Here is a 26742-nt window from a genome sequence, read left to right as displayed (position 1 = left end):
CGGTGTAGGTCAGTAGGAAATTGAAGCCAACACTAAGTAAAGGGACAGAAAAGAAGCTATTAGAGTTTAACAGACAACGTAACACTGCACTAGGGTCATTAACAGGGGGAGACCTAGAAGTGAAGCTGGAGGTCAGAGTCAATATAATTAAAGATCAGAGAAATAAGAGGAGGGCAATCCACTTCTAACATTTTTCATCTACTAAAAAAATATTTTTCATAAATATTACATTGAAAACAATAAGTTATTTTGGTGACACATTTCCTGATAGCAATACAGTGAATTCTGGCAATTGTCTAGAAACTGAAGGCTAAACTCTCTAGGAAGTGGAGACAATAATCTGTCATTCAGCACAGTAGTGTTTGAGGATGACATTTTTTCCTTTGTTTCCTATTTTAAAACAGGTGAAATTTCACGAGAAGGTGTTGAGACTTATGAACTTAGGAAACAAGGCTAATGAATTCATTCAGTCAAATGAATAAATACTGATTTGTGAGTCAACCTTGTGACTCTTTCTGCATGTTACTGGAAAATGGTTTATTGCTGGTATTTCAGTAGCCATGACTTATATTTAATCCTAAGGTGCAACAGAATCACTCAAAGAGGGTTTATTTTGAAATGTCAAATAAAATTAACAGCTACTTCACACTGGTAATTATGTGACATTGTACGCCTAGGAAAATGAAACGCTTATTTCCCCAACATCATTATTTTCTTTCCAGCACTACTATTTTTTTTCTCTCTTTCACTCTTTCTAATCTTCTTTAATTGTTTTCTTTAAAGACACAGCTTACATGCATATAATGCTTTTCATCCAGAACAATGCCAAAGTGCTATACAGAGTCTGTATTGTATTAGAATGAAGCTTCACAACAAATGTATTTTTCTATATTAACACTGTCCAGAAAGAGAAGGACCCTGTGTACATGACAGTGAGTACGTCAGAAAGAGTAGAGTTTGTGTATTTCCATATGATATACACTGTTAAATCAACAGTAAAGATTAGTGTAGCATCTCCAATATAGTCTGTACTAATTTCCTTTTAATAACTCAAGTATTTTAGTGTCATATTACTTAAGGTTTCATGAGTTCATGATTTTCTAGGTTTCTTTGAGCCATGGAGGAAAACATAACAAAAATTACACTATGAAAATACTGAAAAATGTAATTCTGAATTTACCCTCACCATATAAATCAAATTCAGTCTTCTTCTCTATTTCACTTCCTTTGGTTTTTGTTAAATACATGTCCACAGCTCTCCTCCAGCTTCTTCTGCAACAGGGGGGAAAAACACAGATTTTTTGGTTGTTGTTTTGTAAGTGAAACTACCACTGAGTACTTTTTGTTTTGCATTTAACCTCCAAAACTTTGTAGTAGTATGTACATTGTAGTATTTTAAAAGGGTATGGTATTACATATAGGTAAGTCTTGCATTTGAGATAAGTATTACGTATATTTTCCCTAATTTGATACGAACCTCACCCTTGATAAATCCTCTGGAATGTAGCTGATACTGAACTCTGCAGCTATTTGTTGTCCCTGTGAGTGTTTAGATCAAGATTCTGCATTATAGTCTCTCAACCTGTGAGTTTTCAGTTCTAATTTTGAGCCTAGCTTTCCAGCAAGGTCTAAAGTGGTTTGATTTCCTATCTCCTTATTTATGGTGTAAGAAATGCTGCTCTGTATGCTTAGGATGGTGTGAAACTCTTCCTTCTCTGCTTGAATCTTAAATAAGTGAGCTTTTCATAACAACTCTGCTTTGGTAGGAACCACTGAACAGATCTAATGGTTCTTACATACCTCTTACGTCCCTCTCTGTGTCACTGTGTGCCAGTGTGTATTGGTCGCTGCCATAGGAACACATTTCCACACAGACGCTGAGATACACCACATATCTAAATAGGATCATCCAACAGACCTATCATACTGAAATGAATTTTCCCAGCATTGCCCATTGCTAGGCAAAACTCTGAACTGCTTCTCAGTACCAATAGTCCTTCCTGACACAAATACAAGGTCAGGTGTTCAACGTTGTTTCCTCCTCCCCCCTTGGTAGAAATATTTAGTGGTATATATTTAAATTCCCTGTCATCGGTGAGACAAAACTGTAGCTACTGTACCATTCTCTGCCTTGTGGTTTTGATTATTTGTTCAAAACGCACATGACCCTTGAAAGGGTGAGAAGGTTCCCTACCATGACACAATGGCAGCCATTACCATCATCCTACTTAGTGGTTTGCCTGGAAATTGCTTTCAGTTTAGAAAAACTTTCATTTTAATTTAGTGCATATGTGAAATAAATTATACCGTGGAATGGTGCTGTCAAATATTTATTTAGTATCTCAGTACTTGAATTCACTTGCCAATCAGATAAAATTAGTTTTGAATCCTTTTAAACTGACATCATTTTCCTAACTTACAAACTCATTTTTAGACACAGAAATAACAAATGTTAGCATTGGCTTGTTGTGAATAGCAGTGATGTTTAGGAATTTTAATGTACAGTTTAGTGTTTTGATAATATCTCTGTGAATCGGTGCTTAATTTTAGACAGAGACAACTTTGTCCTTAAACTACTTGCTTGGTTTAAAGTATTCTCCTATTTTCTAATTCAACTTGAGTGTTAAAGTTGGCTCCTTTTAAACTATTTGCATAGCATTTCAAAGGTATAGGATTTCCCAAGACATTACTAAGCACCGACGGTGGCTGCAAAGCCAAGTGTATATTATTGGGTCAACAAGATTGGCTTTTAACAATCAAATAGAAAACATAACTGAGAATACTAACTAGTATTTTGAGAGCTGTTTCCCTGTACATGTTACTCTGCCAATATCTTTCCACATAATCCTGAAGATTATCTTTCATAAAAACAGCATATTAACTTGTAAAGTTTATGAAAATAGGGCCTGCTCTAAAACCTATTGAAGTCAGTGGAAGTTTTCAAATTGCTATTCTCCTCTGATTTTTGCTTCATATAAGAAGGTAAGTTGTTTTGTTATGCTTTAAGCACTTAGGTAACTGAAATTTTGTACAGAATTAAGTTAATCATGTAATAAAAGATTACATATAAAAGTATCATCTTATCTGGATTCTTTGTGTTGCTAGAGTTTGTTCAAAATCCAAAAGCTAAACCCAGACAAGAATGAATCTATGTGGTTTTATTGAATTTTCTCGCTGAAACGTGGTAAGCCTTGAAAACATAAGGGACCTGACAACATCACATTCCCATTGTGTATTTGCACTTTTCTTTGTGTTTTGCATGACTGAGAATTTTGTCACTGTCACTTTTCAGTCACAGGTAGAGTGTATTTGAGTAGGCTGTGCATGGCCAATGTTGTAAGAGAATGCAAAGATATGGACTACCAGACTTTAAGCTAGTTACTGTTACTGAACTAAGCCACTGAACGTGCTCAGAGAAGAATTCTAAGGAAGGGTGATTATCGTTCAGAAGAAGAAAGCAGTGCATGAAATGATGGGGAATAATACATTTTGTGGGTCTGGCTTTGAAGTTTTCTAGACAGACTTCTAAAAGTCCTGTCTGTGTGGCTGTGTTACTAATGCCTACCTCACGAGTGAAGACCATGCTTCTCCATCACCAAAGCAGCCAGGTTCTTGGGAGCATTGATGGGCATACTGCCGAAGCTATTGCTGGTCAACAGTAAAAACATGAGAAGGTGAAAACCTCTCTGTCCCTCGTCTCCTAGAAAAGAAAGAGGGTCTCTTTGTGTGTATGCTGACTGCTGAGGGCAAAACTTGAAGAATTAAGCAGCTGGAAAAAACAAGGTTTCTTTCTTAAGCCTGAAGCTTAATGATTTAGGCTAAAGTCATTTTTAGGAAGCGGCATCAGGACAAATCTGTAACTCTGACGGCTATTTTACTCTCTACTGATTAAAAGCCCTAACTGTGCTTTTATAGTGACCGCTTTGGTTAAACTGAGCCATACCAGCTGTTTGATAGAAGTTATAGTGGAAACTGAAATTAGGTATAACCATATACTGTCTAACTTGATACTACAGTCCTGTGCTCCAGCTTCCGTAGGGCCGTTTACATCTATGATCATATAAAACAGCCTGCTACAGGATTATGCAAGTACAGAATGAGCTCAGGCTGAAGAAATCCCAAAACCTACTTTTGTACTCAGAATTTCTCAGTCATACCAAGTATGCAGCTTTTTTACATCATGTTATGCATAACCAGAGCATAGAAAGTATCACTTCCACCGTTTACAGTGAAGAAAGCCAAGAAAAAAAGGCTGTGGAATCAAGGATCTGAAACTGTGGTGTGCGGATGGACTGCAGAGCTCTTTCTTGTGGTTCATTGAAAAAAATATTTTAGAACTATAACATGGTAGATTAAGCTACTGGTACAGGAAGAAAACGGGGTCTGTGAGTAGATATTTTCCTTACAATGTGGTCTGCTGACTGAAAATCTGGAGCGCCATCAGAGTTCAACTGATTGAGCCAGACAGCTTGTTAGACTGTCTTATAAAAGCTGGAAGTCTGGCTAGATAGCTTTTGGCGCTTTGAAGAATAGAGAGGCAGATTTATGAACTAGACAAATGAGCATTATAGTTAGGAATTTTTCTAAGAGTTTTGGCTGTATCTGTAAGACCCTTCGACTTTCAAAAAGATGCTGCTTCAAAAACTCATTTCTGCCAACTCCTAAATACACCATTCAGTGCAGGATATTACTGCTGATTTTAGCACCTTATCTTCCTGTGCAGTTCATGTAAAAGCCAGGACAGGTTTGGAGTCTGTTTCATCCCCGTTTCCCCAGTAACACATGACAGCTCCGAAATGGCAAGAACATTCAAGAAAGAGAGAGGTGTGCCTGCACCTAGTTGAGGAACGGGGTGAGGTATGAAAAAATGAACTTGAATCTATGCTCACCTAGCATTGCTGAGAGTGTAGAAACATTCACTTTTCTCAAGAGAGTATATTCATAGTGGATATGCATCTCTGCAATATACCCATAAAACTCTTGCATTAATTTCAGTTTGGGCAGGAATTGCTGAATCCCTTCCATGGCTCACCCTCAACAATTAGGTCCTAACTCGCCATGTCCTGAGCAACGCTGTCAATTAATTTTAATATCCTTGCCACCAGCAAATAGCCAACAGCAGTGTTGCCAAGATTTCTGCAACTGTTTCTGTTTCTTATGTGTTAAACATCATGCCAGTTCAGATCCATCAAACTATCTACCGCACGAACTGAAACATCACGGGCAATGGAATACACAAAATCAAATTTCTTGGAAAAACCCCAGTCATTATAAATGTAAATAGCTGGTTTTCTTCTTTGTATGCTATTTCCTTTATGATTCCACAGTTGCTGATTTCCAAGCTTTATATCAGCTTAGAGAGGGATAGATGGAATCTTGCCTAAAAATAAATGAAAAATAGATAGTAGTTGCACAGGGAGGAGGATGTCATGTGGTTTTTCTAGCACTACTTGTGTTAATCAAACCAGAAATACTATGATACTTACCAGGGTGATAGACTCTCTAGCTACACACACAGCAGGAAACAATCGAAAATAGAGAACCCCATCATACGTTTGTAATTTTTTGATGCTTCTGCTCCCTCTCTTAACAAAACAAAATAGAAAATGGAAAGCTGATGAGAGTTACATTTTTTCATCCACCAAAAAGATATGGTAAACTTTGGAGAATTTCTTATTCAAGCTGAGCTATTACTGAGACATAATTAAAGCTATTAAAAGCAAAAGAAAACAAAACTAACCCCAAGAAGATGATGCTGTGACTAGCAAGTTCCCTTCTCACCTCTGGAAATCTGAGGATAAGTGATGCTCACTGCTTGTGTTACCAAGCTACCATGCATTTTTGTCATTATTTGGTACCTGTACTTACAAGAGGACATCCAAGGAAACTTTAAAGCCTAGTACACCAATCCTAGATATTAGGCAGAACAGTGAGGTTCTTTCAGAGCCAAACTCAAAGCCCATCCTCATTCAGGAATAAAGAAAGAAGAGAATATGGCAGTCAAGAAATTCCTCTCTTCCCTGTTTCCATCACTGCTTCTTTTTTCCACCAATTTTCAGGGTGCTCACTCTCGTTTTGCTAGCATGCAGACAATACGTTTTAACAGTCAGTCTTCAAAAACCCTGCACCACCTGTAAGTAAGAGAGGAGGAGGAAACAAACATGTATGGAGAAAGCTCAGACTGATTTTTGGCAAATATTACACTTGATCCATGTTGCGGTCTTGCCAACGGCAAGTGTTCCAAAATCATATGTGAAGGGGGTGGCTTAAAAATAATCAATTTGGAGTTCCTTTTTATTTGCCTTCTGGCTTAAAAATAATCAGTTTGAGGTTCTTTTTATTTGCCTTTGGTTTCTTAGCCTTCAGGGTACTCTCAGATAATATTTTCTCAGAAACTGCGTGGGCTGGAGAACTGCTTTCTCTTCTCCTCAAGTCAAGCCCTAGCCATGTGCTAGGGCTCAAGGTACCAAACAGTATAAGAAGTATGATAAGCTTACTAGAGTTGCAATACTTCTTCTTTTTCCCTCATATGTTATTTTATCTGTTGGAAGAGGTAATTCCTCTCTTTTGTAGTGTAATATGAGATCCAGGTTAGGATAAGATGACAGCAGAAAGTGGATGAGTTAATATGAATTAAAAAAGAAATAAAAAGAACAGAGAGTTAAAGGGAAAAGGAGCTTTCTAGAGGAAATAGAAAACAGAGAAAGGAAAGGGAAGGCCAAAACAGGGATGAAACAGCCAGGAGATATCATTATGCATATACCTATCTTTTTAAAGCACAGTGGCTGCTTCAGGATTCTGAAAGCTATGAAAGGATATGCATCTGCAGTTAATCATTTGAAGTTGTGCCGATATTTAACCACGTACTAGCCCCGTCAAAGCAAATGGGCAGCAGCGTGTGGACCTTTAGAGACCACCTTTAGAGACCGGGTGTTTTCAGGCTTTTAAATGCTGCACACTCGTGTTGTTCTGTGTATATGTGTCTTGGGAAGGGCAATGTTACTTCAAATTCCAGGATCCTTAAGGAAGTTGTGGTGGAGGGACACTCTTAAAATGCTTAGATCTGAAATTAAAGCAACAAGGTTAAATCTGTTGAGGGCTTTTGTCACAATCTGCTTTCCCATAGCCTGAATGTTTGTGATACCTGGCTTTCAGAAGGCTTAAAGGTATGGTTCAGCGAAACATACTGAAGTCTGGTTATTTCTCCAAAGCTGAAGATTGTTTTCATTTTTAAAATTTCCTCCTTTCTTACCCCCTACGTATTTTTTGCTAGTGTGTCTCCTGTAGCATTCCTATCTCTTTTAATTGATGCAAGATTTTCTTTTCATTACTCTATTGCTCTCTATTACTCTTATTAGACTTTTTTACATTTCTACCTCTGTTCCAAAAGTCTGAGAGTTACATCCTACTTAAAGTACTTAACTGCCTCCCATCTCCTTTTAAATCTATCATTTAATTTGCAAAAGTTTCTGGCTATAACACCCTTTCTTTGTGTCCATCTATTCTGTTTTACAGCTTGTGGGTTAGTTGTAACATGTTTAATCTCTCTTTAGCCACTTCATCTATCCTGTCTCTTTATGGAGCTAAGAAGAATTAATAAGTTATATTAGACAGGAGGCTGGATGAGCCTCTGTTGAAGTTGGTGAGTCATATTTAACGCAGAGTAAATGTTATGAATTTTATTTCCAGCTTTCAAATACAAAGCCCCCCAAAAAGGAAGGTTCCTTGGCAGTCTGCTTGGATAGAAGTGCTTTCATTAAGGCTCAATACAAGAACAGAAACGTGAACATAGTTTGCGTTGTTTGTGGAGATAAGTGACTCCGTGTGTGTGTGTGTGTGTGTGTGTGTGTGTGTGTGTGTGTGTGTGTGTGTGTATACACTTTATTACATAACTTTCTTATTGCATGATCTTTTCTGGCAAATATTGAGCTTTAAGAATTGCTTCATTTCATATTTTAAGTGTCTTTTTTGTATTCGTAAAGTTACTGAAGCTTATCAGGTGCACAAAGCACACAGAAAAAATATTGAAGTTCTCCAAGTGGAAAGCCTTAGCCACAAATCTAATTTTGTAGGTATCAGCATATGATGAGATCTGCCACATTAGCTCCATATCTGGAAACCACCTATTGCCAGGTCCTTAGTCGCAAAAATAAAGGAGCAAGGAAAAATTTTCTCCTTTTTTTCTCTCCTTCCCTCTTTCTCATATGCCCGCACAAGCACACCCACCCTCACGTGTGCATGTGCATGCATGCATGCACGTACGCACAAAAAGCTTCTGTTTCAATTCAGTTCTCCCAGCTCCTTTGTACGATTACAAATTGCAGATGTTCCGAACTTCAGGGCAGGGTCCAATTTCATTTGCAAACGAAATATATTATTTATAAAAAAGATATGAAATTTTACCCATCTCCTCAGTAGCAACATTCTAACCCTGTACTGACCCAGCAATCCAGAGGTAGTACAACCTTCCTTCATACTTCTGCTTCTAGAGCTAAAATTATCAGTTTTTTGAGGACATAAACAGATTTTTATTTTCCTAGATGAGGGAGAATACTTTTTTATTTTTTATTTTTTATTTTTATTTTTTTGGTGCATAAATTATATTTTTTGCCTAACCTCAGTTGTCGTTATGGCTTGTACGAAGTGCTTTAACAGCGCTTTAAGTGTTAGTCAACTTCTGAGGACTGGACTTACAGCAAGAATGAAAGTGTAGTGGACTTTAGATGTTGTGGATAATAATAATTTGAAAATAGTGTATTTATTCCTGACAAATAATAAAGTGTTGCCTTGAAAAGGAGAAAATGCAAGATTGTGTTCCCCAAATGTGGTGCAGTCATTGTAAAACTGATGGCAGATAGTTCTGCTAGTGTAGGTTGCTTAGGCATTTTATTTCTTTTAAAACAACATTCTCAGTACCACCATATAGTCCAACACAACTCTCCCCATCTAATACCTCTGAATCTCTGCAAACCACCGCACAGGACCCTAACACTGGCTTTGAATCAACTGCACATAGCCTGGCCTTATGTCTATCCAGCAGAGGTGGCTTTGCTTCTTTAGCCTTCCCATCCAGAAGAGCCGTGTCAGCATGAGACCCGTAAGCTGAAGAGCTGGAGAAAATATGCAGAAAAAATGCAGAAGAGACTAAGAGGACCCTGAACACATTTTCTAAAAAGATGGTACACTGTGAGCAGGGGTGTAGGTGGGGGCTTGCGAAAATGGAAATCAAGCCTCCCAGCATCACCCGGAGCCCAGAAACTTGATCTTTTTCTTTCTAACCTCTTCTTCTCTCTGCACTTCAGTGCCCCAGACTCCCCCCAGTAGCTTGGTACCATCCTCATCTGCACTGGCTTTTCCAGTTTGCTCTCTGGCATGCTCATTCCTCCAACCAACTTTGAATAAGATCCTATACATAAAACTGTGCAGCTTTACTCTCCCAGCTGCTTAGTTCCACTCTCCTCAAGTACCTGCACAGCCTGGAGAGGTCACAGGGAGGTGGGAAAGAGCTGGGACTGTGGAAGATAGATGTGGTAACTGGAGGCAGGAAAGGGTTGGAGTGTGAAAGGGTGTTTTCTTCCCAAGTTCAAACAAACATGTATAGGAAGAAAGATTTGGAGCTTCTTCAGCATTTGCCTTTCTCATATTTTCTAATATCTTACCAGAAGAGTTATAGTGACCTTAATAATGGTGTTACCAGCATGCGCAAGGAAGGAAAGCTTTTTAAATATATCATGTCAATCATGCCTTTACTTTGCTGAATTCAGTTCCACTGTTTAGGAAATATGACTACATTATCCTAACTGCTTCTGTCTGTTTGAACAATGTTATTTTCCTAGGAAAACACAGCTCTTTAGAGTATGCATAAAATTCTACTTAAAAATGCTGCTGTTAAAGTGCAAAGCATTAACGGAAGTTCTTGCACATGCTCTGCAAGTTGCAAACTGAAACTCACTGTCTAGGTCCCGCTTATGCATCATGACCACATGACGTCATTTGAGACTTCTGCTTACTGTGACAGCCTGCCAGAAAAACCTTTTGCTTCAACAGATCTCTATGCCTTCTTTGACTCAGCAGTTCATTCCACCTTGACTCCAAGTTCCAAGAAAAAGGCACGGAGGTAAACAGCTGCTTCAGTTGCGCTTCTCTCAAAGGGGCACTTGGTCAAATCTCCAGCAGCTGAGACCCATGTGAGGTGGATCAGAGCCACAGGCTGAGCCATACAAGCATGCAATAAATAAACTTTAGTTGAATCTGTTGATATTGTAAAAGGCTGGTTTTCAGGTGGGCCGTATTTCAGAGCTCTGTTGTTTAAATGACTACAAATGGACCAGTAACCCTCTCTCAGGAGGCAAAAAAAATGTTAAGTCAGTTTAGTCAACATGTAGATTTTTGGCCAGTTAGCACGTTCAGCTTCCAAGTACTAGCTCAGCTTTATGGCAAAGCCACTGCTCTGTAACACGACTTCCCATTCCTGTGTTGCATGCAGCACTAGAGGGCAGAGCTAACAGCTAGCGAGAAATTAAGGATGCCTTAAGGTCCAGGGAACATACATTATAATGCAGTTAAATAAACTTTTAGGAAATAGCTGGAGAACCAGGCTGAGACACAAAAGCCAAAATATTAGGTGACTGGTAAAATAAATGGCAAATTAATTGCTACGCTGGAAACCTGACAAATACTACAACCATGGCCTTGCATATTCCCCGAGGCCCTGGTTGAGAGTGTTTGCAGTTCTGAGAGAACGCTGTTTCCAGCTTTCTGCATACCTACTTCTTGCATATTTACAAGGTTCTGTTTGCAAACGGAAGGACTAAATATGTCACTTTGAACAGTAAAGCTGCACTCTTGGAGCACAGTTCTGCAGCAGGAAGTGAACTTCCTGGCACGTTCCTCAGACTGGAAGAAGTGCCGGGGGAAGCAGCATCTTATAAATTTGTCAGGGCCAGGCAGAATTCTTCCTGCCACAAAAGCTCTGCCCCTGCCGCATTACAAGGGGTCAACGTGGTGCGGTTTACAGACAACTGGAAGTTCTCAAGACCAAAGTGATTGGTGATAAATGCTGAAGTTCAACAGTCACTTACTGGTCCAAAAATGCAGGGAGCCACTGAGCTATGCACCACTTTACAGCTTTATCACAGAGGCTAAGTACAGGTTGCATGGTTGAGAGGCCTTCGTGCATGTAAAGTCAAACAAGACTAGAAGTCATTAGCAGAGGTAGGAATACAAACTCAGAGACTCCTTGTTCCATTTTATAACTGCAAAAAATGCAACTTTGAAATTAGCCACTCTGGCCATACTGTATGCAGCTACAGGAAAATCTGCAGCAGGAGGCTAAACTAAAGGGAGATGCTTTGAGATGGCCTTAAAGAGGTTTCTTCCAGTTACACTAGTGGAGGAAGGAGGGATACATGAACATTGTGGAACAAGCCAGGAGGCCCATCCCCAGCTAGCAAATAAACTCTGAAGAAAAAGCAAGATGTCTAGGCATCTACGGAGGAATTCAGTAACTTCATGTTGACCCTGCGTGTCCAGGTGAATATATCTCAGAGTAATGCCAGCTGGGTGGTACTCTGCTGACTCAGGTATGGATGCTGATGTGGGTATCCTGCTTCAGAAGAGGCTCCCAGAATCAGTGAGGCCTCCTGAAAATATATTGTCTTTTCTCTGATTTTTGCACGGGAACAAGGAAAGAAAGATGAGTCACATCTTGTGCTTGCCCATTCCACACACCCCCAGCAGGGGCAGCCAGCAGCTATCGACTAGATAGATGTGGGGAGCTTTTGATTTAATTGCTCTCTCTCTCATCTAAGTGAAGACCATTGCTAGCCTGAAGGTTAGAGAGTGTGCGAAAAGAAAGGTGAAACTATGAAATGGAAATGATTCATCTGCAAAATGAACCGAAATCCAGGCAGAGATACTAGACCCTATCTTTATCCAGACTTTTACAAGTGTCCAGAGAGACCCAAGAGAAACCATCTGACTGAACTGGTGTACTTTTTACACTGCTACATGACTTTCATCCATTAAACTGCTGCGAGGTTTTACAAAAAATGGAGAGAAGAAAGTAAAAATTAGGCCCTTATAAAGACAATCAAAAACCACCCAGACATTTATTTTACCTCTGTTCCATTTTGTATATCACTAATTTTGCTTCTGCTGTTTTATGACCAGATATCTTCATTCTTTTCTTGAGACTGCTCAGTCTTCAAGAAATGAAGTGTGATTTTTACAGTTTACATGGCAATGATTTATATGAGGGTCATGGCCTGTCACATGGCAACTCCTGACCCCACATAATATGATGTAAGTGTAAGAATCACACTCTTTCTCAGGGTCACTAGAGCTGTGACACAGGTCCCAGTGTTCAACACACCACCCACAAAGTGGGGCATATGCCTTTTTCCTTTTTTTATTTATTTTTTGCCAGCTCCCTGAATTACTTTCAGGTAGTTCTGCACGTTTCTACTTTTTCATTTAATTAGGTGCAAACACTCTGTATAAATAAAATAAAAAGCTCCCTGCAGCTAGTAGACTGTTGCAGACTGCCAGACACTGAAAAATGTTTGTCTCCATTACTGTTGCTTAATAATTCACATTTTATAAACAAAGAAATCTTTCTCTCCCTCTTTTTTTCTCTCCCTTCCCCAGACTTTTAGGGGTTAGAAGCTTGGATACAGCTGCAGAGTAACTTTGGATCCCAGCATACAGTGGGTGTACTATCAATGAATACAATAGGTGTACAGTACTGCCAGTGTTTCCCGACTGCCTCTCAGTCGCATAGACCCCATATCCTTTAGGACATGTCAGTCATTGCGATGCTTGTATGTAAATGCTATATTGTCCATTAGATATTTTAGATCCCTTTACACGGGGTTTGTCAGCCTGGGCCACAACTCTTTACATCCTATTTCTGGCAGCATCTGAAATCATAGATTTTTGAAAGTAAATATCCCCCATAATAATGATATGACATTACAAAGCTATCTGTAAAGAAATTTTTATTTGTTTACTATGACTATCTCAGAATAGTTTGTAAAGTTTGTGAAGAGATAGAGTCTTAAAGAGGTTGTACAGACTTACAAGCTGACATGTTAGTGAGCTACAGAACCCAAATCCCCTTGATTCCCACAATTCTCACCAATGTAAGAAATCAGTTCCTTCAAGACACTAACATATACCAGCTCATCTTAAAATTTAGATGTGATAACTCTTACCTTAACATGGATAACCAGAAATGGTTACAAAGTTATCCAGCATCTTCATTTAATGCAATCATTTCGTGCAGTCTCTGAGTGTATGGCACATAGCAAGGTATATGCCTCAGTTAGTTCTTTATTTTCGTCCTTTCTCATCATCTGGAGACTGTACTTCACAAGTTCCAGACTGTATGTTAAATTCTAATAATCATACTGGTTAGAGCTATTTAGTCAGCATCTTACTCCCATGTTAATATAGTGCACTCTTTTTTTTAAAAAAAATTTAAAATTTAGGATGGTAAGTAAATCTAAAGCCTATAAGATTTAAATTCAGTTCTTCAAACTACATTATGCAGACTATAATGCATCTGAAACTATTGCATTATGCAGAGAAACAGGTCAAACAGAATCTCATGCTTTAGCGACAGAGAAGAGAGGTATCTTTTTCTGAATAGAAACTTTATTTCTATTGTGCTTTATTCTGATATGAAAAGTGACCTTTCCTATGACTTTCCAACATTCTTCAAAGACCAGATTCTTTGCCAGCTGCAGCACTTGAACAAACCTGCCAACATCTGCCTAGCTTGGCTTCAAATAGGAAATGTTTGCTTGAAGCCTGAGGATCTTAGGCCCTTGATCTTGCGAAGACTCAAGATCATGTGTAAGAATTTGTAGAACGGGGGCCTTTACATCTTTAATGTTTATAGTTTATAAAGCTTTAATAGCAGAAAATAAATATTCATAGTAATAGATATTAAGAGAACAGATATAATACAAATAATCATCTCTATTGTAAAACACATATTCCTATTTTTAAATGGGTCTTTGTTCAAATTTACGACTCAAATAAACTTGTATTTATTTATTTTATGCATTTTTTTTTTAGTATTAAAAATTTCCTTTCAGTTGAATTACATATTCTAGGTGTAACTGTACATATAGATGCTCCTCAGGTGCTAAAGGTCCAAAGCACAACTGTGCGTTTCACTCATGTGTGCATGAGTGGTTTGTGTGCACACATTCACATGTGGATATACGTACTTTATGGCCCAGTGCTTTCCCATGTCTTATTCCCTCTGTAAAAGCTTGCAGGCAGTAAAACAGTGTTTTATAAAGTATCACCACTGGCACATTCACTGCTCCCGAGGCAGGCGTGATCTGTGAGTTGTGTAAAGTTACACGTACAACTAATCTTTTGTAACGTATCATAACACATTGTACCTTATACACTGAATAGTCTGACCAGTGTGTTACTACAGTGCCATGGATGACAGAGCTTTCGAGCAAAAAGCTATATCTGTTTCTTCCTATCTTAACTTCCTGTTCACATTTTGGTTTTTTGGTTCAAATGAGCCCAGAATCCAAATTCAAGATTTTTACTTGATTAATGTTGATTTCAATACAAAACCTAATCTGCCCAGCTTTACATAGATCTTCAAAAATACACTACAAAGAAGGGATTTTGTCTATAAAAATATTAGATTTTAAGGACAACTGATTGGCAGTAAGGCACTTACCATCTAGGAGTTAATAATTGATAAGGATCCTTACCATTTCCACACTTAGAGACTTACTTTACAGCTGAAATGGCATGGTTAGAAGTAGCCAGGTCTCTGTACCAACTTCATGCTTTCAAAAGGGAAAGGATCCGATGCTCTGCTGTCATTCTTTAAAATCGGTAAGATGTTCCACTCAAGAATACAAGCTGAGATTTTCCAAGACAGAAGCCAGAGTGGCAACCTGCCTTTACATATATCAACACAAGAAAACAATTTGATTATAGCAAAAGAAACCTAACAGACCTTTGGAATTGTAGATGGAAATTCAGAAGACGTGGTCCGTTCCCATAACTGCTTTGGCCAAACTCAAGGGGAGAGCAAAGGGTCAACCAAGTCATCAGCCCTATGACAAGTGTCAAGGAAACCGGCATCTATTGCTGAGGTCATGTGAAGTCTCTGTTAATAGCTGTGTGAATTGCTGCAACAACTTACTCAGTTTCATGGAATCCCTTTGCTATCTCACTTAAACTGTGTAGATTCAATATCTTCTCTCTTCTTCTTATATTCACTGATTATTAAAATAGGTATAAAACTACTGGAATATTAGAGGATTAAATTTGTGTTTTATTCCATTAGCTGTGTCGCCAGTGAAAGGAGTATAAGAATAAATTAAAATAATTTCACAAGTTTCTATTTCCTTTTCTCTTATGTTATATTAACTTCTGTTGTACATAGCATACAATTTCCATTAAAATAAAATGTTATGGAGTTACATTAGGTCAACCATCTTAGGTTAAGGTTAAGAATGTGCAAGAAACTACCCTTCCTTCTAATTCCGGTGGTGTTCCTTCCAAGTTACATTGGCAAGGCAATATAAAGAAACCTGCTGCCATCTGTGTCTTTTGGATAAACAGAAGATTGAAAGCTACCTGTCTGAAAGCTTTCAGTGTGTACATTCACATGTCATACATGTGCATAAAGAAGGGGAAGAAGGCTAAGGATCTTTAAAAGTCAACAGGATTAAAGCATTATCCACCTGGATTCATCCAAAGTAAGTATTTTTCAAGCTTCCAGCACCATAGTATTACTTGCTTGAATATCATACACAGAGGTTCTTCAGCCTTGAGTCATTTCAGTCAAACTGAAATTAGTATTCTGCAGGTTCATCAGTATCAGAATGTGTCTGCAACCATCTATCAGCACCTTGCCCTTTATGAAAGTGGGGCCTTTGGTGGTGAGAAGGGGAGGGTCAGGGTCTAATTTCTCTTCTTGATGGCTCAGAGTTTCTAGCAGACTGAACGTTTTTGTCCAGTTTTGAATTTCTAAGGGAAAAAATCTTAAGAAGCTGAAATAAAAGCAAAATAGGATGGGAATATGAAAACAACATTTCTGAGCTCTGCTCAGTTCCAACAGCAACACAAAACTATTCCGTTTATGTATTTAGCGAAATAGATCCTGGCATCACCACCAATATATTTCCTCTTTTGTGGGGGTTTATTTTCAGTTTTGTTTGGACAAATCTAGGACAAATGAGAATAAGGGACAGATGTCACTGCTGTAAGTGCTAATGGGAGCTGGAAACTTCCCTCATCGCCTTCTTGCAGGGGATTCAATGCGTGATGAGCACCAGCCCATTCATCTGGATCAGGAACACTGACAAAGTCCAGCTGATGGACTTCTGTTTTGACTTTCAGTCCCTCATGCACATTCCAGATCTGGAATTCGAAACAGTAGGACTAACCCATCTCAGTCCCGATCTTCAGTAAGGCTCTGCCATTTGGCTCCCACATCGTTTGTCACCTTTCCTCACCCCATACCTGAAGACCTTCACTCTTGCTTCAGCAGACCCTAACCTGCAACTCTCAGCAACGTACTGCCAGATGATCTCACGTTGTAGAGAGGAAACACTCCACGCGTACGAACCCATCCCTCCAGACATGTAAATCTAAGTCCATAAACTCACCACTCACAAGCACCAGCTATCTAGCTGCCCTTCTCCTCTCAGTCAGGATTTCTTCTGCTTGTTGTTTGTCATTTCCCCCCTTTCTCTCCCTCCTGGCTTTTACATTTCTTCCACTGTGATCCATTAGGTATTTACTGACAGGGTAATGTGACTTTTCACACCAGCTCTCCATGTACACTGCCCTGCAAACTGGGCTGGATAAAACGGCTCCTCAACCCCAGCTGGCTGGACATTTCTCCCCCCCCCCCACCCCGCCTTCCCCTCCCCTTCACACTAGCCAAGCAAAGGATTCCTCTCTCCCTCTCTCTCTCTTTCTTTTTCCATCCCTCCCGCCTTCAGTGCAAACCCAAGACGCAGGATCCTGCCGAGGGAAAGGGCTCCTTGAAATCATCACCACAGACCCTGCTGCTAAAAGTGCAGAGGAGGAGAGAGAAAAAGCCTCTGTAGCCAACCTCCTGCGGCTGAGGACTTAATAGCAGAGCGATGGCTTCAGGCTCTCAGAGATTATCTCTCACCTTTGTCCAGGGCATGGGATTTGTCTTCTTCATCCTTCGGATCATCTCTGTTCAGGCTGATGGTGAGTCTCATTCAGTTTGGGCTGGGTTATTATGACTGGAATGAGAGCTGTGTGTTGAAATGTGTTATTGCAAAAAACCTTGTTTTCTATTAAGAAACTTAAATACACGCCCCAGTTTGGGTTAGGAAACGTCTGATTCAGAGGTTTTTGAGACTCTACAAATATCCCGGGGTTAAGCAGAGAAAGGAAATAAGATCCCAGAAGGCTAAGATTATTTTATTAGAACAAAAAGACAGGATAGTGAACTTTTCCAGAGGAAATAAGAATAATAAAACAAAGCCATAGCATGAATAAGAAGAATTAGTTACATTTTAGGAGAGCTTTCCTTACAATTAAAAATATCTTTTCTCCAGAGACCTTCCACATCTGTCTGTTTCAGATCCCCCCAGATGTTGATTAGTATGGGCAGGTACTTGAAAAAGGGAAGACAAGAAGTCAAAGGCTTTTCCTTATTGCATTTGCACTTGGTACCACGTAGATTCAAGGCAACTCGCTCACCTTACTGCATGTGCATTTCATCTTCACTTCTCTGCTAAGGGATCTGATCAGAACACGAAGGTGCCTGAAGCACCATCTACTAGTGACTTTGAAGTGTGACTTTTTACTCGCTGACGATAATCCTGAACGGCTGCGTGCTTTGCGAGTTTCCAGTAGCCTGTTCTCCTTTTAATGATTAAGCTTATGGTAATGATGATCAAATTGCCTTAGCAAAAATGGGATTTATTTTTAAAACAACTGTCTCTTCTCCTAGGAGAGCAGTGCTGAATAGCCACATTTTTTCACTTTCACAGCTGTGATAGATTTATGCCTGATCTAAGGATTTTTTTTCAGTACACTAATCCCTTACCGTCAGTTTGCTACATTATTCCAGAGAACAGTCCTTAAACATTACAGGGCAATAAAAAACTCTTCTTTTGTTCTTAGAGTGTGTTTTCTCTCCAGCCTTAATTTGTTTCAGCTGATCACAAAATAAGGCAAAGGAAAGGAGGCAAATTAATCCTGCCTGTATATTTCTACCAGTCTGTAAAGTATCACTTATACAGCAGAACTCTCTCTTGTAAATTTGAAGAGAAATACTTTTCCTTAAGACTGAAGAAGAAGAAAGGTGTCAGACAGTTCCATTGTATTACAGTGGGCAAAACTGCAATTCTAGTTTTAGGAAATACTCCTTTACCAGCAAAATCACTCTGAAAGGTGAAATAACATCTCCTTGTGAAAGAGAGTTCTCCAGAGTGTTTAGAAAAGGTGACCAGACAGAAATAACTAGTTTTCCTCTGTTAAGAATGCTTCAACTTAAGAATTGCCTTATCTGCCCAAGAGTACCCCCCAATTCATATTGTTTCTGTAGAATTAATGGCATCTTCTTACTTCCTAAACAGACATTCTCTAAGAGAGAAAGGGAAAAAAAGGTTGCAGATCATTTTTAAGGCAGAGCTCCTGACTGATTTTAACTGTCATTTAACAGTGTGTCAAATTGACATGCAGTAAAGTAATCATAAGAAGTAAAGGGTAGAAGATCTGAAATATACTATCATTATAGAACATTATTGTAATACTGTAGTTAGACATTTTTCACAATGATACTTAGAAGTTAAATAAAATTGGAAAGTCCTCTATTAACATGGTGTTCAGTGTGTTGCCCTAAAAGTAATGATCAAGCTAACAAATGTAACACTGTCCTCTAAACTATCTGGTTCCATTGTATGTTCATACAGAAGAAAACACTTTATGTGAACGCTAAACTTTACCACTACATGTAGGCGTACATATTTAAGAAGAGCTGAGAGTACAAATCAGGAGTAATACTTTCTTTTGTAACAGATTCTGGCTTGACTATCTTTTCATCTGTGTAAGTTTTAGGTGAAAATACAACTGTGCTGCTCTCTAATATCTGCAAATGTCACTAAAGTGACAAAGGACAATTCTGAGTAACACATAACTAAAAGTAACTGACTATTTTGTGAACAGCTGAAGGGATTTTGAACTCACCTTGTAAAAACTCTGTGAAATTCAGACTGGCCCCTATTACAGGCAAACCTCCGAAACTGGTTGGACTATATTTCCCTAAGGAAGACTTTCACTTTATTATCTCGCACACAAATAATGACACAAGGTAGACAATAAAACTGGTAGAGGTCTGGTGAGGCTGTAAAGCCTTGAAGCGTAATTGATCTCTTTTGGCTAATATTTACCACAAAACATATTGTCATAGTGCAGATAGAATCCATAAAGACAAAGTAAATGGCGAAATAAAATCTAGCTTTGTTCTGCTCTGCCATTTCTTACAACGGAAATGTTCTCGTTAATAGCTTTGGAGGTCAGGGTCAGACAGATAGAAGGTTCCTCAAGGGTCTGTTCCCGCTCTAACTTACTCTGCTCTGTATGCGAAATGCTACTACTGTTAGTGGCGTTACAGGAGAATAAAAGAGGTGAGCAAAGGGATTCAGGAAAGACAGCTCAAAATTCAAAAATTGTTCAGCCGTGAGAGCAACTGGTAGGTTCCAGGTCTGTGAACGGAAGGAACAGAGAGCCTTGTTTCTGTGCGCAGGATTCACACAGCTACGTAGTAGTAGCATTTCTGGATAACTTTCTATCTATCAGAATGAACTTTCAACTTCACCTTTTTAAAAACAGAGGTTTTAATTATGTTTATGTGGTTCTTATGTTAAAGTCCTTATGGCTGCTCTCAATTATAGCAGTGACAACGCAGGGTTTTTGGAATTTCCTTGCCTTTGCACTGGAATAAGAGAGACAAGAATCTGGCTTCATGAACACTGTACAGGAAACCAGGAATGGCCTTAGCTTTTTTTGACTCCCTCTTTTGTCTTTTCACTGCTGCTAAAATATCCTTATATATCAACTATAATTTTCTGTACAATCCTTGTTCTGAGAAAGAGCAGGGCAGTAGGGAATGATGGCAATTAATCTATTTTATTCATACACTCTTGAAGTGAATAAATGAACTTAGTAAAGCAAAGCTACTACTTTACTAAGTAAAAGCAAAGCTTTGCAAATTGTTCCAGAGTGAAGTTATTCTATTGGCTAAATTCTGTGCTACATGCAAGACTCATTGCTTGAGCCAGTCGTTTGGTAGTGACCGTATATAGTGACTACAGAGATTGCGAGTGGAAGGATCCTGAGTCCTGAAAGCTAGGCACAATTACATGAGGATATGAACTACATAGTTCTGACCCAGAACCGCACATGACTGATTCCAAAATTAGAATTGTGCTGGGATGCTAGTATTTCTAAACATATTGCGGTGTCTTGTCATCACTTTAACGTGCACTCAGCTGCTGGTATGGTACACATGCATCTATAGAAGGCAGGCTGCATTCAATACTTCAAACACGGGACTTCTTCCCTATAAGCCCTGCTGGGCAGAAATCAGAGGAGTTAGTGGACAGAGGTATTTAATAGACACATTTAAATAGGAAAAAATGAAAGGACCTAAGTCCCTGTCCTGAAAAAAAGAATTAATAACCAGAAAGCGGTGGTAAGAGCTGTTCAGATGCACAATACAATAATTAGAAGATTTTTCAGCAGGGAGGAAAGAAAAGCCTACTATACTCTTTCTTTACAAAAAGGGTGTAAAACAAGATGAAGGATGAGAAAGAAAAAGCATGCTTCTCTCCTGCTATCTCTATACACTCGCATTAGAGTAGCAGGTGTAAGCAATTCCAGCTCCCACTTACAAAACAAAGCAAATGTGTTTATATGCTGCAAAAGTACATGCATAAACAGTTCCAACTATTTGATCCTAAAGCTTTTATTCAAATTAAAATTTAAGGTCAAAATTAATTTAACTGAGGAGGAACTCAAAGGTGACTTCCCAATTTGAATTTTTCTCATGATGTAATATTTTAAGAAATTTGAATTACGTAAGACATCACTCATTTTAGTTCCTCACAGAAATAAACTCAACATTCATAAACACTAAATGGAGTAGGTAATTGTACTGAATCCTCCATGCTTACTACTACAATCAAGGTCATTGTTACACACAGCCAGAGAACAGAAATTAAATTACTCTTAAAGCACAAAATTGACCTTCTCTTCCTCCACCCTATTTGACCTCACTTTGAAGATTTTAACATTTAAGTAAAAATAAATCAGACTCAAAAAATGCACCTCTTACACTACATTTATTTTGTTGAAGGTGATTAGGTTTTAACTTTTGAACCATTAAGTATCGTGTCATCAGATCAGCACAATGGGTGTGCCTCTGAAAGTGCTTTCATTTTATATTACCTGTGAGGCACATTTTTATTTTAAAGTATGTTTGACTACGCAAGTTTATGTTCCTTCTTCAAGCCTGATGCAAATCTTGTTGAAGATGTGGAAGACTGAACTCCCTTCCATGGGTTTTGAACCCTGCCTGTGTCCTGCAAAAGAACTTTGTGTTGTATCTGTTATCGTGTTAGAGCAAATTAGACAAACTCTGTCTTCTTGGTATCCAAGAAAATCCTACTAATTCCACTGGGATTCCTAAGAGTAAAAAGGAACAGATTTGGGCCTATTTTTATTTTAAGAGAGTCCTTTCTAAGCTTGCGTATTTCTGATTGTAGGCAGCTCTTCAATCACAAAAGCATAACAAGGTCCAGTTGTTAGAAGCTGAGTTTAGCAAAATTTGAAGCTGAAAATAAGGTGGAGTGAGAGTAACGAACCATTGGAACAGTTCTCTATGGAGTGTGCTGTAAATTCTCCATTACTTTGAGTCGTTGAATCATGACTGGATGCCTTTCTAAAAGACATGCTCTAGTTCAACCACGAATTTTTGGACTAGATGCTGGAATTACTGGGGAAAATCTGCAGTCTATGTTATGCAAGAACTCAAACAAGGTGATAAAAATGAATCTTAGTGGCCTTGAGATCCATGCTCCTATGGATATGTTTTAAACCAGGCTGTATTCAGTGCTTTTAAATAAAAACTATGTTCCATTATTGCTGTTGACAAAGTTTTGGTGCCAAACAATAATAAAAATCTTTCTTTGGTCAATATATCAAAAATATAATTAACAGTAGAGGCTATTTGTCTTTAACTACTTGCTAAAGAAAGACTGTCTTTGGTTTCAAGTGTGAATGTTGCTTGAGAACTACGAGTCCAACTATTACTTAAGTAGGAAGAATTACCCCAAAGCTTCACTCAGAGAATGAACCAAGCTTTTTGGAAGGTATAGGGAGTTTAAACATCTCCTTGCTTACATTTGCATTTATGCCTTACATTGAACTTCAATTTTTTTCACTGATTTCAAAGGGGAACCTGAAGAAAATTACTGTGGCAAGACATTTTTCATTCTCATAAACTCAAGATGTGCATGAAGTCTCCTGGGAAAGGCCACTTTCCATAGATTTCCAGCTTGATTTTGATACCACACAGGCTGAGTTTGTCTGAAAAGTTTCCAGAGAAGTATGTATAATTTTGGGAACACATTCCCACACCACCTTCCTTGTCATCACCCCACAGGAAACAAACGTTATGGGGCATAAATGGAAGAAGAGAGTTGAGAGGGAGCTCACGCACAGTGGCAGTTCAAAACCACCACAAACAAGGGAATAATACATTCTTCACAAAAATAAACACAAGAGATGTAATCCTTCTGCTGTACCTTATGGAAATATAGCACAGTCTCTCTTAGGTGATAGCACTTTTGTGGTAAAAGAAAAATTCTGTGTGTGAATACCTCAAGCATGTTAGCAATGGCAACGTAAGGTGCAAAATTCAAGCTCAGTGTTGTAGTTCTTATTTACGTAAGTAAATTTCCTATTTTGATGTGCTTTTGTATTTTTCCTACTATTGTGCTAGTATGGCTGCTATATTTTTTCTCTAAATACCGCTCAGTAATGTGACACTACTCAGAATGCTCGGGATCCAACAGCTCCTTTGGTCAAGTGCTGGATAAGTGAACCTTACTTGCTTTTATATTTTTTAAGTAACAAACTAGGCAAAGCTGAGAGCGCATGTTAAAAAATGGGCAGATAGCCATAAAGCTTCTAAAGCTTTGGGGAAGATTCCCAGGTCAGTCTGGGAAGCAGGTCAGCCTTCTTTATCCACTTCTGGCTAACCAGAATTTCCTATAAAGCAGTTCACTGTAATTTTCCCAACCAAAAAGTCTTTCCTAGCTTACCCTAAAACCCATTTGTCTACATATTTTGGACATGCTAGATACCTTTCTGAAGGATGGAACTGTGTTTGGAACCAGCATCTTCATCATTTCTAGTTAAAGTTGATTTGCCTTAAGTGCTAGCAAATGCATGACGATAGGTAAGAAATGTTGTCTCAGCCTCAGACTTGGCTGGCTAACCTCCTGTAAAAAAGTAATTGGCACTCATTGGTAAAAAGAATAAATGATGAACTTCATTTCTTCTAACTGTATCTTAATGGAACTTGATCCTTTAATGATTTGTTTTTCTTTAAGTCTTCTAACTAAAATACTAATGGCTGGAAAATAGGGCTTCCTGCCACGAAAAACTAACATTTATGAGTCAAGTCAGATGCTGCACAAACTTGTCCTGTATGATTCTGATGATGCATCTCAGTCCTGACTCCCAAACTGTACAATGTTGAATGTGGACAAGCTTCTAACTGGGACAAAGCCCCAGTTAAGCATTACACTTAAACCCTGCTTACCTTTAAGTATGAAAGTTCCACAACTTCGAAATGGTTGTTTAAAGTGATCTGCTCAAATTATCTCTCTCCCTTCCCCATGCATACTTTAGTACAGATGTTTGTGGCTTTACTTTAGTACAGATGTTTGTGGCTTTAGAAACAACAGACTAGATTATGGGCATGTGCTTTAACTGGGACATTTGCAAACAATCCTGAAGTTTTGGCACTTAGGAACGTAGAAGCTTGTTTTTTCACTGCTCCATGTGAACTCCCCCCGTTCTAATTGTAATTCATGGTATTGACTATAGTTCAGAAGCTAGCAAGAAAAAATGCATTCTAATGATTATGCCACTGGTCTATATTTCTGCGTTCCATTCCTAGGTAACTACTGTTACTGTTTAAGAAAATTGCTCTGGGTGTTTTGTACTCTTGTTCCTTCTCATCACTGCTTGTTCTGCTTATTTAGATTGCTATCCTCCTAAGCCAGGGCATCTTCATACTGTGCATATTTATAATTCCCAGCAAGATAGAAATTTTCAATAGGATCCATCTGTGATAGTTAGCTATATTAAAATACAGTTGACTTATTTACTTGAAAGACAGCTTTTGCATTTCTCGCTATGAGGACTATGATTCTTTCAGTGGGTTAAAGTGTGGTGTTAGCTACAGGCCTACTCCCTGTATGAGTTCCCCATATTTAGGATTAACTTCAGATTTCTCAATTTATTGAAATAAGATGTAGTGGGGATGGGCCCTGGCACAGAATCAGGCTGAATCAGGCTGAAGGTTTCCTGATATTAGTCAAAACGTCCTATGAATGTGAAGCTAGCTACGTAATAAATATCTGCTAGGTGCTGGAAGCTATGCATTCATACAATCACTGCCACTAATTTACTTTCAAAATAATATGTAGTGAGTGTTTCCAGACATTTACTGAATGAACAGACATTTGCTGAATGATCACTGCTTAAAAGCCATCTTCGGGGCTTGCAAGCAACCTAACTCTGTAGCTTTGAAATACATTTGTAGCTTTGTAGGAAGTATTCTAAGGAGTGTTATCTCCCGAAACTACTTATGGCAATTTAAATGTCAACACTGTAAGCTATCTCATTGTTTATTGCTTTTTTTGGAGACATGCAGCGAGTGTGTTTATTCCATAACCGAGTAACTTCTCAAGCTTTATTGCCAAAACCCTAACTGCCTTGTTCCCAGTTGCCAAAACCTCTTAAGTTTCACCCTTACAACTTTCACAGTGTTAAATAAATTGAAGTAAAATAAACTGAACTGAAAAAAAAAACACAAGAAATTGTTATGCTAAATCTGTTCTCATGATCATTCAAAAAAGCCTTCCATTAAGAAACAATTTCCTCTGTCTTTCCAGAAAGATATGAAAACAAAGTGGCTTTGAAGCAGAGTTTAGGCACAAGTTGCCATAGAATTACATGACTTTGATTTTAGAGAATGAGTATAAATCTATTTCTGATATGGAAGAGTGAGCTGCAATGCTGGCTTTTAAAGTTGTACTTATTTTATGCACTCAGTTGTTTTTATAAATGTAACTATAACATGCTTAGTAATGAATTCCAATGTCATATCCTAAGGGAGATGTTCTGACTTTGACTATATATGTACACATAAGAGAAAGTGTCCTTGCTTTCTGTCTCCAGATCTTAAGCACAGACCTATAGAGGCAAGAGAAACTTCTCACATGGACTAGGAATGAACAGGCTTTGAGTCATGCTGTTCTGTTGATAGAACTGTTAGCCATGCTGCTCTCTTGATTAATGCAACTAAAAGAAAAGCCAAAATGGAAGTATTTACAGTGTTGAAAGAATTATTAATTCCAAGAAAGAGGTTGTCCATTAAAATGAACTTAGCAAAAGCAAAAATGTTTTATTTGTTAATAATTTGCAATACATTTATTGAATGTGTATTGAGTACAGTACCATGATGAGTGACATGTCCTTTCTTGGTGCTGCAGGGAAGGTGTTTGCACTTGAGTCCAAGAACATCTCTCAGGGTCTGGATCTAGCTGAGGCTAAGAAAGCATGTGTTGACCTGGGTGCTCGCTTAGCAATCGCAGAAGAACTGAAAAGGGCTGTTCTGGACTGTTCTTTTGCTGGCTGCACCACAGGATGGCTGGCTGATGGCTCCACTGGGTAAGGAGAACAGCATAACTCTCTCTAACAAGTATGAATGACTGTTGTCAAGCAAGTTTTCCTCCCTGACTAAGATTATTCCTGAGAAACACTAGCCATAATTCAAGCACCATGATATATATTTATATATACCACTGCACAAAATCAGTAGCATACAGCTAATATCATAGGGAAACAAATATTTATCAGTCTCAGGTCACATATTTCACAGATGTAAGATAATTTCCTCTTCCTCTTTCCTTATAATTTATGTTGTCTCAGTTCCTTTTTTCCTGGCCTATTGTGTGCTTAGTCCTAAAACACCTTGCAGCCTAAGAACACAGTGCTGAAGCCAGTATCAGTGCTTCTGCTAACTGTTATTTCAGTCTCAGTTGGCTGAGCTTTTCACAGAAACCACATATCTCTTTCAGACGTTTAAGCATGTCTAAATAGGTAACAGGTATGCTTAAATAGGTATGACTTTATGTGTATGTAAGTGTGATAATAAAAATGTGGGAGGGAATTTGCTGAGAAGGCTCACCAGAGAGCTGATGTTATTATTCAACATGTTGAACTGTATTATTCAGGCTAGGTCAAGTAACTCCACATGGGAATATGATGCTTTGTTTTGCCTTGGAGAAACACCACGAGCTCTCGGGAGACTCAGAGAGGCCTAGCATTAGCCTCAATCTAGTGGCCTGACGACGTCTCTCTAGGCAGCACTGTTGCCTCCTTAGAAGCCAGCTAAAAGCAAGAATT

The 26742-nt window shown here is 38.6% G+C and overlaps 1 protein-coding gene and 1 long non-coding RNA gene across 2 annotated transcripts in view; one reads left to right on the top strand and one right to left on the bottom strand.

Annotated features, from left to right (window-relative positions):
* Nucleotides 1–756: 756 nt before the first annotated feature.
* Nucleotides 757–17270, bottom strand: LOC138066354 (uncharacterized). The gene is made up of 3 exons (XR_011139742.1): nt 17174–17270; nt 3566–3700; nt 757–1272 (listed from the first exon to the last, which is right to left on the bottom strand). It is a non-coding gene; the product is annotated as an uncharacterized lncRNA (long non-coding RNA).
* Nucleotides 16924–26742, top strand: part of SUSD5 (sushi domain containing 5) — a 45150-nt gene continuing 35331 nt past the window's right edge. Inside the window, exons 1-2 of the mRNA XM_009679762.2 lie at nt 16924–17235; nt 25827–26004. Of these exons, the coding sequence (XP_009678057.1) occupies nt 17142–17235; nt 25827–26004 (272 nt within the window). The 5' untranslated portion in view covers nt 16924–17141. The remainder of the gene's footprint in view (nt 17236–25826; nt 26005–26742) is intronic.

This window comes from Struthio camelus, chromosome 2 (assembly GCF_040807025.1).
Source record: "Struthio camelus isolate bStrCam1 chromosome 2, bStrCam1.hap1, whole genome shotgun sequence".
NCBI classification, from domain to species: Eukaryota; Metazoa; Chordata; class Aves; order Struthioniformes; family Struthionidae; genus Struthio; species Struthio camelus.
The sequence above is the reverse complement of the archived record's forward strand: the minus strand, read 5'-3'. Positions and strand labels throughout refer to the sequence as shown.